Source organism: Giraffa tippelskirchi, chromosome 10 (genome assembly GCF_054371585.1).
Source record: "Giraffa tippelskirchi isolate mGirTip1 chromosome 10, T2T-mGirTip1v1.2.pri, whole genome shotgun sequence".
In the NCBI taxonomy this organism is placed as follows: Eukaryota; Metazoa; Chordata; class Mammalia; order Artiodactyla; family Giraffidae; genus Giraffa; species Giraffa tippelskirchi.
This window is the reverse complement of record NC_137284.1, coordinates 35,973,568-35,990,402: the sequence shown is the minus strand read 5'-3', so window position 1 is coordinate 35,990,402 and position 16,835 is coordinate 35,973,568. Positions and strand designations below refer to the sequence as shown.

General features: G+C 38.0%; 1 protein-coding gene across 12 annotated transcripts in view; it reads left to right on the top strand.

Annotated features, from left to right (window-relative positions):
* DLG2 (discs large MAGUK scaffold protein 2) overlaps nucleotides 1-16,835 on the top strand; it is a 2,308,738-nt gene that overhangs the window by 1,536,730 nt on the left and 755,173 nt on the right. For all 12 annotated transcript variants that reach the window (XM_081536923.1, XM_081536915.1, XM_081536921.1 and 9 more), the window contains one exon: nucleotides 7,282-7,332. In XM_081536923.1, coding sequence (XP_081393049.1) covers nucleotides 7,282-7,332 — 51 coding nt within the window. The remainder of the gene's footprint in view (nucleotides 1-7,281; nucleotides 7,333-16,835) is intronic.

The window sequence follows — 16,835 nt, the reverse complement described above, 5'->3', positions numbered from 1 at the left end:
TGATTAGAGCTTCCATGCTGGTTTATTAGCTATCACTTTTTTAGTACTTGTTTTTCATCCATTTAGCAGAGATATGTAAAGTTCAATGTGATGGAGATAATGACTATCAGCCTTCAGTTCTTTCTTTTGGATTGAGGGTAGAGCAAAAGTCCCCCTTTTTTCCTTTTTCAAAGATGAAGAGCTGCCTTTTGTTTCTACTGGTGGACTTGAGACCTTTAAGCAGAAATGGGGAAGGTGCTGAAGGTAACATCCTTGAGTGGAGCTTAGGAGACTAGGTGATCCTGCCAGCTAGTTTCTTTCCTGATGCTTACAAGATCTAGGAGAAGGGACATGCCTGAAGTACCTGGAGATTAGGGAGATATTAGCTGGTGGGATTATGGGCTGTCAACTGGGATCTTTGGAGTAGAGAATTAATAGGAAAGTCCTCAGGAAGCCCTTAAGTCAAGGTTGGGTGCACCTTGACCAAAGTGATAGACAAAGTAAATATGATTTCAACAGTAGATGGAGAGGAAAGCCCTGATGTGAGAAGGTCACAGCAGGGAGCAACCTCAGAGATCATCCATCCGCATGAGAAAATTGAAGCACCATGACCTTGCCAGGGTTACCCAGCATGTTACACCACAGAATCAAGACTACAACACGGGTCTTAATGATTCTCAGGCCAGTGTTTTCCCTCACAGAGCATTCTGAAGAAGTGGTTGCTGCTGTTTCCTATGCCCTGATAGGCTCATCTCTTTCCTTCCCATTCTGATGAACATCTGCCTCTGAACACGTTTGGTTCATATCATCTCCTCTATGAAACCTTTTTTGATTCAACTTCTAGGTATAATCACATGTCCCTTCCTTTATGTTGTCTCTGCAGCTGCTGTAGTCACAGGCATCTACCACAGCAGTCATATCACTTGGTTCCCTGTTATCATTCATTAGTCTCCCTCTGCTAGAGTGAGTTATTTGAGGGCAGGAGTCATAACTCATTCATGCCTGTCTCTCCAGGGCTTATACCTAGCACATGGTAGGTTCTCAATAACTGTTAGATCATGCTTTAATTCATATATTCAGTATTTAAATTAGAACTTACCAATGCTTCCTTACTGGCTCAGATGGCAAAGATTCCACCTGCCAGTGCAGGAAATGTGGGTTCTATCCCTGGGTCAGGAAGATGGCTATCCACTCTAATATTCTTGCCTGGAGAATCCCGTGGACAGAGGAGCCTGGCAGGGTACAGTCCATGGGGTCACAAAGAGTCAGATATGACTGAGCGACTACCACTTACCACTTCATGCATGTGTATAAAAACTTTCCCAAAATGGAGAGAGGAATTCAAGCCATATTTCATAGAAAGAGACTGCAGTTATTAGGAGCTGCCTAATAGAGAAGAATTCAATTTTTAGAGTTCTCCCATGACTTGGTTCTAAAGATTCCTCTGGAAACATACTATGAAGAAGGCATGGTGCCAGAAATTACAGGGGTACAAAAAATAAGAGTAAAATAAAGGCTTGTATCCTTATGAAGATGGGGATATAAAGGATGCAATGAGATCAGCCTTGGGAAAGTAAGTTCCAGTAACAGAGCAACATGATGGTCAAACTGGGTAAGAGAATATTAAAAAGAAAACACAGAGACTTCCCTTGGAGCCCAGTGGCTAAGACGACAAACTCCCAATGCAGGGGCCCAGGTTCCAATCCCTGATCAGAGAACTAGATCCCAAATGCCACAACTAAGAGTCTGCATGCTACAACTAAAAAGCCCTCGCGCCCCAGTGGAGATCGCAGATCCCCTGTGCCACAACGAGAGAGAATGAGAGAGAAATGAGTAAATGTTCCATATTTGAGCAAATAAATTTTGTGACCCTGCAGATTGTTAATCCAGAATTCATTAGAATATCTCTCACTGCTGAATACCTACTATGTGCCAGGCAGCTAAAATGTGTTCTCTCATTTATTCTTCTCAACAATTTCATAAAGATAATCATATGCTATTATAACTAAGATTTCTCTTTTTATTTTATTTTTAGACACTTTAATGGGTGTATAATTATCTCATTGTTTTAGCCTGCATACACTTATAGCTGATTCACTTTGTTGTACAGCAGAAACTAACATGACATTGTGAAGCAGTTGTATTTCAATTTAAAAAAAAATTTTTTTAAAGATACACAAATGGCATAAGTATATGGATAGATACTCTTTTTTTTTAAGCCAGATGTCATAGATACCTTTAAATCATTGTTGAAATTCAGCACTCAGCTTTATATGCTAAAAACCAAAAGATTGAGATAAGTCTTATCTACTGTATTTTGATTACTTATAATAATGGGTCCATTACTGTCATATTCTATACTACTTAGGAATCAAATATATATACACAGCCAATGGTAAATGGATCCGCATAACTCTTGCATGTGGCAACAGAGGGGCTGTGGCTCAAATTCTTTATTTTGTATATTAGATATCACACTTCTGTGAGGTTTTAATGTTTGTGTTTGGTACCCCTATAAGGACTGTATGTTTCTTGAGAATAGGAATGATATACTAAAATCTTTATTTTCTCAGTGCCTCTCATATCACTTGGCATATCATGCAAGTTCAATACTTGTTCATTGGGTAGAATTGCTTTGTCCTAAAAAGCCAACACTTTGATATTCGTGTCTCAGCACTTGTTTTAATATGTGATACGGGGATGTATAAAATTCATTCATCTTACATTTTAGAATGCTGTTAGTTTTAATGAAATTACAATATAGACACGAACAAAAAATTCAAAGAAATCATTACTTAAGAGTCCAGTTAAAGAACATTAAAACATGGAATAGTTCACATGTCTTATTCATGAAAAACCTCTTTTCAGGAGATAAAAACAGATCTCACATCAAATTATATTATCACCCAGACAGGTGGTTACTATAGCACTGAAGGGAAAAAAAAGAAAAAGCAGTGAAATTAACTAAAGACTGTTGGGGAGAGAAAAATATATATAAAGTATTCAAAGTTTATGAAATTAGAATTTTAAATACCAAGTTTGAATTTGAATAGGTTATGCTCTTGTCTTAACTTCCATCTGAGGCCAGGAAGGCTAGATGCTCAGAACAGGACAGGACAATGTGTGGCATCAGTTTGATTTCCCAGCCACCATGGAAACCTATCAGCTGACACTCCATAACCATTAGGTTCAGAAAAATCAAGTATCTGAACAAAAACATATTTCAAAACTGGGAAATTCCATCTACTTTACTGACCTTCCATGTCTAGAAAGCTGCCAATCCTCTCACTTTTCCAGGTGGAGAGACGTTGCTGGGTGATGGTCAAAGCCAGATCTGAGATAACTAGAACCATCTCCATGCAACTGTACAGGCTGCAAACCATCAGTAGCATAAAACATTACCAGGGTGCTTAAGCCTCACAGGAGATATTGTTAGTCAAGAAAAAATTTGTATTTGGCATTAGTTTTCAGGAAGAATGTTGTTTGTTGTTGTTAGTTGCCCAGTCGTGTCCAACTCTTTTGTGATTCCGTGGATTGGGATTTTCCAGGCAAGAATACTGGAGTAGGTTGCCATTTTCTTTCTCCAGGGAATCTTCCTGATCCAGGGATCAAACCAGTCTCCTGCCTGCATCTCCTGCATTGCATGGGGATTCTTTACTGCTGAGCTACCAGGGAAGCCAAAATTGAATGTGTGTTCAGTCTCATCCAACTCTTTGTGACCTCATGGAATGTAGACTGCCAGGCTCTGTCCATGGAATTTTCCAGACAAGAATACTAGAGTGGGTTGCCATGCCCTCCTCCATGGGATCTTCCAGACCCAAGGATTGAACCCACGTCTCTTGAATCCCCTGTATTGGCAGATTCTTTGCCACTGCACCACCTGGAAACCCCCTTTTAAAAAAAAATAATAATTTTATTTATTTTTGGCTATTCTTTGTTGCTGCGTGGGCTTTTCTCCAGCTGTGAGCTGGGTCTCCTCTATACTTGGGGTGTGCTGGCTTCAATAGCTGCAGCTTAGTAGTTGTGGTTCCCAGACTCTAGAGCATAGCCTCAGTACTTGGGGTGCAGGGGCTTAGTTGCTCCTCAGCATGTTGGGATCTTCCTGTACCAGAAATCGAACCAGGGTCTCCTTCATTGGCAGGCTGATTCTTTACCACTGAGCTACCAGGGAAGCCCCAAAGCCCGTTGTTTTTTGTTTTTTTAAAAAAAAGTTAAATGGCGTATATTGTTAAACTAATTGAAAGTAGAGTGAGACCATCAAGGCAAGTTGAGACAATAGATTGTCTGTAATCCCCCCAGAAGATGATGGGAGGCCCTTCATGACAGTTTTTCTTGGTTTTCAGAGTACGAATACACAAAATTATGACTAGGAGGGAATTACTGTCCATACCTTTTGGCTCTTTACCACTCAGTAAGCAATCATTCCTCTAAGCAAATGTGAACAAAAAGTATTTGAAGACCGTTGAATGGGTGTGCTCCTCTGAAAAGTTACTTATGCTGCTTGTGCTCAGTTGCTCAGTCATGTCCAGCTCTTTGTGACCCTGTAGACTGTAGCCTGTCCATGGAATTTTCCAGGCAAGAATACTGGAGAGGGTTGCCATTTCCTTCTCCAGGGGATCTTCCTGACCCAGGGATCAAACCTGCTTCTCTCGCATCTCCTGCATTGACAGGTGGATTCTTTACCACTAGCTCTACCTGGGAAGCTACTAAATGTTCACAAATGTCACAGCCACTTTTATAACACTTATGTTTAAAATGAAAGCATTCTTAGTTCTTTCTATTTCATTCTTTCCCCTAAGGTCTTTCCAAGGGTCAGTGTAGGATTTCTTTTCTTAGGGGCCCTTAGGCAGCGTAGATCGTGCTCTCTTAGTGATGAAGCGGTAAACTCTAGAACCTCTTAAATATCTTTCCTGTTATTCTGTGTTTTAAATGCTCCTCAATTAAAGCTTGAAATATTGTCTCACCTACACTAAAATCCTTTCACTCCTTTATAATTTCACTAGATCCAGTTGTAGTCATGGAATATTTTCTTTTAAAAGGAAGGTTACATCCTCACCTGGATGTCATCTTTCCTTCCTATAAAGAGATCCTGGGTACTATTGAATTAGGCAGATGACATTGCTTTCTTGGGTTGAAAACTAAAGACCCATGGAGTAAATGTAAAGCCATCAATAGTTCATGTAGCTGTCTGGGGAACTTTTGAATACAAACTTGTATATGTATAAATAATGCTTCTAGGATTTATATTTCAGCATATATGACCACACAAATGTTAAGCAAGGATTTTGGTATACCCCAACTATGCAATGTATGTCACTAAAATATTCTTATCTTTTAAGCACTTCCTAACAAAATTTTCACCTCTGATATTTATTATCATAGGCTTGTTGTTTTCTTCTCTTTGAAGTTTTGTTGTTTTTTTTTTTTTTTCCCACCGCAGTTTGCAGCACTTTAATAGTGTGAAGGGCTCCACTCTAGAGAGCACTGAAGCGAAGAAAAGCTTCATGGAGCCATACTGTGAGGATTAAAACACATTACATTAACTCAGCCTTCCCTTTCTGACTTCCTCTGTCAACTAAAAACAGTTTTGAAAAAAAAAGACAAAAAAATAATTAATATGGGAACACACAGGGAGTTTGAGTTTTGAATTTTACACGTGAAAAATAAAATTTAAAAAACTGTAAAGTTACTAAAGCTTAGTTCTAACATCATCAAGTTCTCTTCCCTGAGTCATTAAGTTGCTGAAGTCTAGAAAATCAAATTTGGTTTAAGGCTGTTTGATAATGTAGTAACACAATAAAATGTGATTCACCAGTTAGCTCATATAATTAGAAAGTCAAAAACATACTCTAAGTGGCTTGTGGACACATATAAGTAAAGTCTATTGTTCTTTTTTTTTTTTTTTAAATAATTGTTCAGTTTATTAAAATTGCCAATTCAAAATTCTATTTGTTCTTCAAGTTTATCCCTTAAGAGCTTTTTATTTAGGTAAAATTTATAGTTAAATGCACATATCTTTACAACATAATGACTTTCGATAAGAAGTCTATTGTTCTTTATATTTGCTGATTATAGTTATGCTTATACCTTCAGTTAATGATACCATATTCAAATTCCTTATGGAAGAGAACCCACAAATGCCTGTGTTTATAAATCAGGTAAATAATTTACTTAGTTCAGTCATTCATCCATTCACTTCTTTTACCTTCATTATTTCTTTTTTGTCAGGCTCTGTTAGGTAATGCAGCTGTCTGGTCCTTGCCTTCATAAAGCTCTCAATATGCAAGAACTATGTATAATTCTTCTAAAGAAGGGACAGTAAAGTAAAATTAGAATTTATAAAAATCCTGGATTTTTACTTGAAAATTAGTTTTTTCTCACTGATTTCTAAATGTTAATAATGTTGCTGAGACATATTCTAACAACAACAACAACAACAACAAAATAGCCAATTCAAGAATATCCTTGCTCAGAAATTTTGCCTGGCTGAGAAGGATCTGTGATAGATAAAAGTGAGAATTTAATATGTTAGATTATTTTAAAGTAGCTCTTCATATGTTCTGTATTCATGTCACTTGAAATCTAAGTCGTATGTTATATGTTGCCTGACTATATTTAAAATGTGTTTCTCTCTCTAAGTTCAAATCAATTTAAGGGTTGGTTGGATAGTTAAAATGGTTTCTCACTAGGAATTTCAAGCATGTCCTGGTTTGTTCTTTTCTCATTGCTACTGAAGCCATGGTTACATGGTTCAGGGCTTCTCAACAAATGTAACAGGAGGATAATGGGGATAAATTACCTGAGCTTGAACCAATAAAGAGAAGGCATTCTTTATCTGACATAGTCATTCTTAAGGCTGTTTTACAGCCAAAAATGTAATATGGTTGTGTTGCCCTTACCACTGATTTTTAAGGTCATATTTTAGAGTCTATTCATAGAAAAATTGAAAGATATTAGGAAAAAATTTCCCTTGTAACTGTAACAATGCCCCTAGATGGCTTTCTATTTGTAAACTCGCAGTACATATTTTGTACTGTTTTCTCTCCCCCAAACATCAAGAAATTTTAAAGGATACAATGAGTGTTTTTTGTTGTTGTTGTTGTTTTTGTAGAGTCTCAGTCATATTTTAGAATACCTTGGACTATATTTCATTTGGAAGAAAACATACAGTCACAAGCATCAACAGAGTGTGGTTTATTCATAGCCAGGATGCAATTTAACCCCCTAATGTTATTTAAAATGCAGCTCTCTCCTCCTCAAAATGTATTTAATAGTTTTCTTTATTTTTTCCCCTATTTACAGGTCAATGGGACAGAAATTGAATATGAGTTTGAAGAAATTACATTGGAGAGGGTAAGAAAAATCCAATAATCCAAAACCCTAATCTTGCATTCCACATTCTGCTTTCTAATGGGTTGTCTTGGGAAAAAATGCAAATGTGTATTATACACACATTCACAATGAAAATATTAATGAAATGTTTGCAGTGGAAGGCATGGAGACAAGCCGACCAACCTACCAGAATTTTCATAATGTGTACTGCATTCCCAGGATTTAGGGAAAGCCAAATATTCAGTGAGCTTGTGTGATGTGAAAGTGAAAATGTTAGTTGCTCAGTCGTGTCCGATTCTTTGTGACCCCTTGGACTCCTCTGTCCATGGGATTCCCCAGGCAATAATACTAGAGCGGGTTGCCGTTCCCTTCTCCAGGGGATCTTCCTGACCCAGGGGTCAATACTTTTTTCCTATTGTTTTCATTATAATCTTTTGCTATACATTTTAAGATATGTTATACTGTATTTTCATTTATCTGGTATTAGTGTGATCTTCTTCACTACCATTACCATGCTTTTTCTTTTTTATTTTTTTTAGTGTAAAATAATATGCGATGGATTTTAAAACCTCCCTCATAGAGAAAAACACAGTAACCCTGCAGAGTTCTGAAAACATGTTGTTCAGGCCTTGGCAAAGGTTTGAAAAATTAGGGAAATTTTGTGTACTGTAAGCCTAAAATATAAAGGTGTTTTAGAGAAGAATAAGAAAAAGGCCAAAGAATGCCTAGAAAAAGGTGACTGAAAGATATTAACAGGACATTCATCAAAAAAGAAAAGGCCAGTAGCATCCAGACCCTTGCCCAGCCTTATTATTAAACAAAGAAACAATGGTACTAAACAGTGTTTCTCAACCCAATTGGCAAAGCATTTAAAAGGAAGGTTAATATCCACTGCCATCAAGTGGGCCTGGAAATTGGAGCAACCATTTGTTGTTGTTGTTGCTCCGTCACTCAGTCATGTCTGATTCTTTGCCACCTCATGGACTACAGCACGCCAGGCTTCTGTCCTTGACTGTTTCCCAGAATTTGATCAAACTTATGTCCGTTAAGTTGATGATGCCATCAACCATCTCATCCTCTGTCGCGACCTTCTCCTGTGGCCCTCAGTCTTTCCCAGCATCATTTCCAAGGAGTTGACTCTTCGCATCAGGTGGCCAAAGTATTGGAGCTTCAGCATCAGTCCTTCCAATGAATATTCAGGACTGATTTCCTTTAAGATGGACTGGTTTGATCTTGCAGTCCAAGAGATTCTCAAGCGTCTTCTCCAGCACCACAGTTCAAAAGCATAAATTATTCAGTGCTCAGCCTTCTTTCTGATCCAACTCTCACATCCATACATGACTACTGGAAAAAATCTTAGCTTTGACTATATGAACCTTTGTTGGCAAAGTGATGTCTCTGCTTTTTAATATTCCGTCAAGGTTGTCATAGCTTTTCTTCCAAGAAACAAGTGTCTTTTAATTTCATGGCTACAGTAACCTCCACAGTGATTTTGGAGCCCAAGAAAATAAAGTCTGTAACTGTTTCCATTGTTTCCCCATCTATTTGCCATGAAGTTATGGGACTGGATGTCCTGATCTTAATTATTTGAATGTTGAGTTTTAAGCCAGCTTTTTCACTCTGCTCTTTCACCTTCATCTGTATATACATAATATACATTCATAGTGAGGATATATACCAAAATATTAAAAATTATTAACTCTTGTTTAGGATTTTGAGGTAATTGTTAGTTACTTCTTTTTGTTTATATTTATTTTCTACACTTTCCATAATAAACATGCAATGTGTGAGTGCTCAGATGCTCAGTCATGCCCAACTCTTTGTGAGAGGAGCCCACCAGGCTCCTCTGTCCATGGGATTTTTCAGGCAAGAATACTGGAGTGGATTGCCATTTCCTCCTCCAGGGAAACATGCAATACATTTCTATTAAGAAATAAAAATGTAAGTATTTTTTTCTGTGCTCTCATCCAAGCATGAATTCAGACTCTAGATCTACATTTAAACTTATTTTTTTTTCTTTTTCAGTTTACTAATTATTCAGTTTCATTAGTCAGGTAATTTCTTACTTCCAGCCTAATTTTTATTGTGAGTGGCTTTAAAAGGAAATTTACATTAAAATTTAAGTGTTTGACAAATGGGTTCTTTAAAACTTCCATTATGAACTTTGATAAATTGTTTTAAAGGCATGCTAAATGGATAAAAGTGAGGTGTATGGAAAATCAACCCAAATGAGGAAAGAGAAGATATTTCTCCTTCTAAATCACTAATCATCTGTCCAGAAATAGCTACCTAAATTGTAGGATGCAGTGCAAAATCAAAGTGGGAGGCCTTTGTTTAAAAACCTGTGCACCCATGGCGGATTCATGTCAATGTATGGCAAAACGAATACAATATTATAAAGTAAAAAAAATAGATAAATAAGTAAATTAAAAAAAAAAAGAATGCATCTTAGGAAAAAAAAAAAAAACAGTAAGAATTAAAAGATGGCAATGGCAGTGCCTTCTAAACGTAGGCTCTCTTTCTACTACACAGATCTGACCCTTATGAGGTCAACCTCTCTCTCCCTGAACCCCACATGTATATAGGTCTTGACTGTAACACCATTTAGTTACCCTGGTTTTATAGGTCAGAAATAGTTAGACACTAACAATGATGTGAGGTAGAACATTCTCTATGAGTCAGACAATTGTGGGTTCTGGTGTGTGTTCGCACTCGCTTCATGAGCTTGCATGCCATCTCACCTCCTTTACTTCCCGCCCTAAGGTTCTCAGTCACACTCTGAACCTTATCCTTGCCCTTAGCTGTACCCCTTCCAAGACCTTTATGTCAAGCATCACCTTCTCTGAGCACCGCCTCTGTGTCCTTATCATTTATTCTAGTACACCTGCTCTCCCCACTGGGACCTTGAATCTGATTTCACCATTTGCCTTCTGTTTTCACCTTTATGCCCTCACTTTCCTCCTCCCCTTGGCCTATGTTCCCTGGTCCATCACTCTAATTTTCCTTCTTACACACTCAGCATTTTTTATCCTCTCTCTTTCTTTGTGGTCGTCTCCGCCCTTGTTAACCTACCGTGGTTAAACTTACATCTTCCTAATTACTCCATGCCAGCACCTGGGCAACTAGACATGGCAAGAGAAGCACCTAGTCATCTCACTTTAAATTTATAACTATTGGCTGCAAACAAACTCTCAAAACAACCAACCAGTTCTTAGCAATTTCTTTAGAAAAATCCTTTTCTCAGTCTCTGAGGAAACAATTTCCTATCTCATTTCATCTCCTCAAATCTCGAACACCCCCTCCGTCATCCTCACTCTGAACTATTAATTTCTCTCCATATGTCCTTGAGAAAATCTAAGCCATCAAATGAAAACCGCCTTACTTCCTACCACCAGATTTATTACTAGTGTGCTCTCTCTGTTCCTTGATTCTTTCCAAGGCCAGCTCTTCGCTTGTAACCTGGACTCCATAACCACTTGTCCATTTAAGGAATTTGCTTCTGGAGTTTTCTCCTCTCTCTCCTGCAATATCAGTTTCTCTCTTGCTTTTTTTCCTAGATAAATTTAATGTAGGCGTGATTATAGCTCTCATCTTAAAAAAGGAAATGGCAGAAGGAAATGGAGAAGGAAATGGCAACCCACTCCAGTATTCTTGCCTGGAGAATCCCAGGGATGGAGGAGCCAGGTGGGCTGCCATCTAATGGGGTCGCACAGAGTCGGACACGACTGAAGTGACTTAGCAGCAGCAGCATCTTAAAAAAAAAAGTGTCCCTTGACCCAACGTTCCTCACCCATTATTGCCTCATTGTTCTATTGTGCTTAACCAAAAATCTAGGAAAACTGTCTGTCTGCATTAACTCCACTTTAATACTTCCTTTTCTTATTTTAACCTATTTCATGTTTTCATCCTCACGGTAGCTCTAAAATGGTCCCTGTCAAAGTCACAGCAAGTTCCATCTTGCTAAATACAAGCCTCAGTTCTCAGTCCTGACTTCTCAGCAGCACTTGATGCAGCTGTCACTGCCTCCTTCCTCAAAGGTGTTAATTTCTTGCCTTCCAGAACAAAGCACTCTCCTGTTTATTTGCCATCTCATCAGTGCCCTTTCTCAGTCTCCTTACTGGTTCTCCCTCTAAATGTTGGAACACTCCAGAAACCTAGTACCCAAATTTGATATATTCCTAACAGAATTCATGATTTCCCTGTACTTCCTGTCCTCAGGGCCTAAGCTGCTTCTCTCTTAATATTTGTCATCTGAACTCATTGACTCTATAATATCCCTTGTAATTCAGGCCAAAAATAATGTATCGAGGAGTCTTGTATAATTACTCTTTTTCCCTTGGTATCTGGCAAAAGTCCTACTGGTGCTACTATAAAAATATATTTCAAAGTCAGTCACGTCTTAGCACTCTGCTGAATCTTGGTCCAAATCAATATCACGGATATTGATATATAGAGTTGACTATGTATTTACAATACCTGGACCACAGTAATAGCTTCTACTTCTGCCCATTCTTTTCCAGAAGGTAGCCAGAGTGACCTTTTTTGAAGTAGAAACCTGATCATACCACTTTTATACCTAAAAAATTACACTCATTATCATCACCTACAAGGCTGTATATAATCTGACCTCTGCTTCTTTCCCCAACATTATGGCCTAACCTTCAACTCCTAGAACAGTTCACTCCGACCACACGGACTTTCTCATCATTCCTCAAATGCCAAGCTTTTCCCACCTGAGGCATTTATATATGATATTCTATGTGCCTGGGAAAATCTCCCCTCGGCTCTTTATAAGATTTGCTCATTTCATCATTGAAATATCAACTCGAATGTCGCCTCCTCAGAAAAATCTCCCCTTTATACTCCATTGAAGTTAGTGCAGCTTCCCCATCACACTTTTTTTCCTTCTCATAGTTTTATTGTCATATAATTGTCCTTACTAACATCTGAAATTTATTTATTTATGTGTTTCATTTATGTATTGTTTAATTTGTTAACATCTATCTCCTCCTTAAATATATACTATATGTAAATATATAGTCAACTCTATATCCAATTCGCCTAGAATAGTATCCGGAATGTAGTGTGCATTCAGTGACCGTTCGGGTTTATGCCTGTGCTCAGCCTCTGCAAGTACAGTGAAATAGGGACACATGGCCTGTGTTTGACTCTGGCTCTGTCACTTACCGGTCAAGTTACTTTGAGTTGAGTACTTAACATTTCTGTATCTCAATTTCCACATCTGGAAATGAGACTAAGGTATTTATAACTACTTCCTAGGCCTTTGTGATTGTTGAAAGTGAAAGTCACTCAGTCGTGTCTGACTCTTTGCGACCCCATGGACTATACAGTCCATGGAATTCTCCAGGCCAGAATACTGGAGTGGGTAGCCTTTCCCTTCTCCAGGGGATCTTCCCAACCCAGGGATCAAACCCAGGTCTCCCACATTGCAGGTGGATTCTTTACCAGCAGAGCCACAAAGGAAGCCCAAGAATACTGGAGTGGGTAGCCTATCTCTTCTCTTATGATCGTTAAAGGAGTTAATATACAGGTTTAGAATAGCATGCATCATTATTATTCTTAACATTTCCTTCATACTAATTTGATAGTTCTCACAAGTGTTATTTATAGGATCACTGAGGAAGCTTAAAACCTAGCTTCTCAGTCTCAATGAACAATTTACATCAATCCAACAAGAATTCTTTTCATACCAGCTTTCCCTGTTCTTTCTCTCCGTTATTTGAATTGATGTTAGACATCCAATGAATCAGCCTGCCGGTGCAGGACATGTGAGAAATGTGGGTTCAATCCCTGGGTTGGGAAGATCCTCTGAAGTATAAAATGGCAACTCAGTCCATTATTCTTGCCTGGAAAATTCCATGGACAGAGGATCCTGACAGGCTACAGTCCATGGGGTCTCAGAGAGTTAGACATGACTGAACAAAGGAGCACAATAAGGAAGTTATGGTCTTTGCTATACGTGTTACAGCTTACATTTTTTATTCATTTCATCTCTGTAACATTTAATTTAGTAATAAGCTAATCACATTTTGTAACATCCCTGTGAAGTGGATATTACTAACTTCATTTAACACATTAGGACACTCATAATTTAAATGAGTTTAAATTAAACTCAGAAATTAAGTCACATGTCAAAAGTCACAGCGTTAGTCAAAGATAGAACTAGGATTCAGCTCCAAGCCCACCAGACATGAAAACCTAAGCTCATTGCCACTGAGTTAAATTGCACCAAATTAAGCTCAAGTGTTTTTTCCTCCAAGAAATTTTTCTTGACTTCCCCTCTTGGGAGAGGTTCCCTTGCATAAATTAACACAAGTAGAGAATTTCTCAAACTAAGTGATGAAGAAAATGTCTTTTCCACTGAAATGTGAGTTCCTTGATGGAAGGAATTTTATTGTAGTGTTCTTTATATTCCTATGACAATATTAAAAGAAAAGGGAAAACCACTGCACAATTTGAGGGCACGTTGATGACTCCTTCCCTATAGTAGCATCAGTCAATGCACTGGCTGCTTTGCCGCACATGGTGAATCCCACACCTGTCTTATGGACACTTAGGTGTCAAACACTTTTTGAACAAGGGAACTGAGCACAGTCCTTGTCTCATAGAATTTCACCACCTGGGGGAGGACACAGAGAAGGAAATAGGCAGAAACCATCATGAAGAACAGAATGTAGTGACTACTCGGCCCAGAATGGAGTCCTTCTCGGAGGCATTATACCTGCCCTTGGCTTAGGAAAGGTGAAGGGAAGCTAGCCATGGACAAGGAAGCAGAAGTGGACCTCTCAGGAAACAGCCTGTGTAAATGTTCAAGGGTCCATGGAAGAGTAACGTGCTCAAGGCACTGCAGGTATCAGCCGTTCAGGATGACGGTGGCTCAAGTTTTGAAGTGAGACTCAGGAAGAGAGAGAGAAAGCAGGCAGGAAGGATGGAAAGGACTGGAAACATAGATGCCTTGGATAACATTTAAATGTTAAATTGTATTTTGGAGACAATGGAGAGCCTTTGGAAAATTTTAGGCAGAAAATAGGGACATATTCATACTTGTGTTTGAAAAAGATCACTTTAGCTGCAATATCGGGTGTACAGGATTCAGGAGACAATGCAGATGTGCCATCTAAGACATAAAATTAATGACTAAATTCTGCCAGTGGTGATGGTGGAGGAGATGATTCAAAATATTTTAAGAATCTTAGAAGAACAGATTCTGATGTTTTGTAGGATAAGAAAATGCCAGAGAGAGCAAAGATGTCAAAGATGCCTAGACAACAGTCCAACAAATTCCTTTCATTTACACAATCTGGGCCTCTCAGCCATGGACACCTGTGATATTTCAAGCCTTTCTGACACCCTCAACTCTTGTGACATTAATAAAGGTAGCTGAGTATAATGTCTGTGCCTCTGAGTGATTTATCCATTATCCATGTATGAAATTAATAGGTTATGTACCCCTAATATGGTTTGTATCAAGAGAAGCCAGTTGACCCAGCATGGATAATAGATTCATCATGCCTTCATAACCCTGACCAGCATGCATGACTACAGTTTAGCGGAGATGTTGAAGTGACTATCTGACCATCTGCCGACCCCTACCACAGCCTCCAAAAAAAGAAAAATAACATTTGGAGTGTTTTCCTGACAGCTGCAGAATGTATGGCCATGTGACACTGTTTGAATATTCTGTCTGACAAGTCGGGGATATTCTTTTGCAATTTTTTTTAAAAAGAGCTGAGCCATATTCTTAAATATAAATCATTGACTTTTGTTGTTTATTATTTGACCCATGCCAAAATCAACAGATCTATAGGGCAGAGAAAAGTGACTGACTTACTGCACCCTGCAAATTCCTGCAGATGAACTGAGTTTGGGGTGTCAGGTGGATAACTTGGGAATTTTTTAAACAGTATTTGTAAACTGCAGGTAAGTAGTAACCAACTAAAATTGTCTACTGATGAACTCTCCAGACTCTTCCAGGCTTCAAATTAACTAGAAATTCCTTGGATGTCTGAATCAGGCCAAATTCATTTATCTCACACTATCGAGTTCCATGAAGAGGAAAATTCCTAAATTCAAATGGAATTAAGGGTCTGTTGCTTCAAGTAATGTAGAGGCTTTAGATTTCTAAATTTCAGATTTTCTTCTGGATCTCTTTAGCTATTTTAAATTAGTAGTAACAGGAATAAAAAGCCAAAGTCCTGAAGATATTTGATGGGATTCCATATAATCAGCTATAGTACAGTCTTATTCTAATTTAGTTAAATAATTTGAATGCTAGATAATCTTCTTAAACTCTAAATTTTATGCACTTGAAATTATCAGTGTATATTTTAGTGTGTTTGAAATATATACACACATATGTATATTTACAGATATAGATACCATCCAAACATAAGTGTGTATTTAGATGTAAAAATATTTACTTAATATGTGTGAATTTTGATCCAAGTGTTATTGGCTTTGTGGAAGGTATTGCAAGTTTTCTAGAACAAGAGTAGATTCACATAAGCAGTCAAAAGAAGCACAATTTTTGAGTTCAGACTTTCTTTGGAATCCAGAATCGGCCACTTTCTATGTGACCTTGAACCAATGACTTAACCTACTAAGCCTCAGCTTTCTTCATGATCAATGTAATACTAGTATCTGTTGTATACCACTCTTGTGAAAAATAGAAATAACAGGTGTAAAATGCCTTAAATAGTTCATGGAACAGCATAGATGCTCAATATTATTAGTTTTTATAAAGTGTATAAATGCACCTTTATCTAAGCCTCATTCTTTTTTTTTTTGAAGATGTCGGTGTTGGTTAACTGGCCATGATTCTAGGCCTAGGCCAAGTGGCAAATGTATGTTTCTGTTTTTCTATGTTTGTGTGTGTGTGAGAGAGAGAGAGAAAGAGAGAGAGGTTTTTTTTTTTATGGCAAATGATAAGCTTCTTAAGTGATCTCCAAAAAGTATACGTTCCCAATTATTAATGCATTTTAAGTATATAAATGGAGTCTGCCCTGAGTTTGCAGCCACAGCTTCTTCTAGAATAACTCCAAACTTTTTGTAGCTCTGTCTTCCCTTCTTTGTTAGCTCACAAGAATTTAGACTGGCTAGACAAGCGGTTAGCGCTTTCTTTTCTGTTCAATAGCTTTTGGCTATGATATTTGCTTTTAAATATTTTATTATAATGATCTTTCACTTCCAGTCTCTACATATGAAAATTAGCTTTTTTTTTTTTTTTTTTCTTGTCTGCACATTAGAACTGGCAGGAGGAACATTCTTCTTCTTTGGGAGAACTGCTTCTATCCCCATTCCAACCACGTCATTCTGAGGACCACTGCCAGTCATAGCATCCACAGTCACACAGTTGATTGATCTAGAGCTACTCATTGGAATTACCTGTCAAGCTAGTAAAAATAATAATAATAATAATAACACAGATCCCTGAACCATTCCTGAGACTGAATGAATCAGAATCTTAGGTGTGTGGGACATGAGAAATCTTTATTTTAAAAACT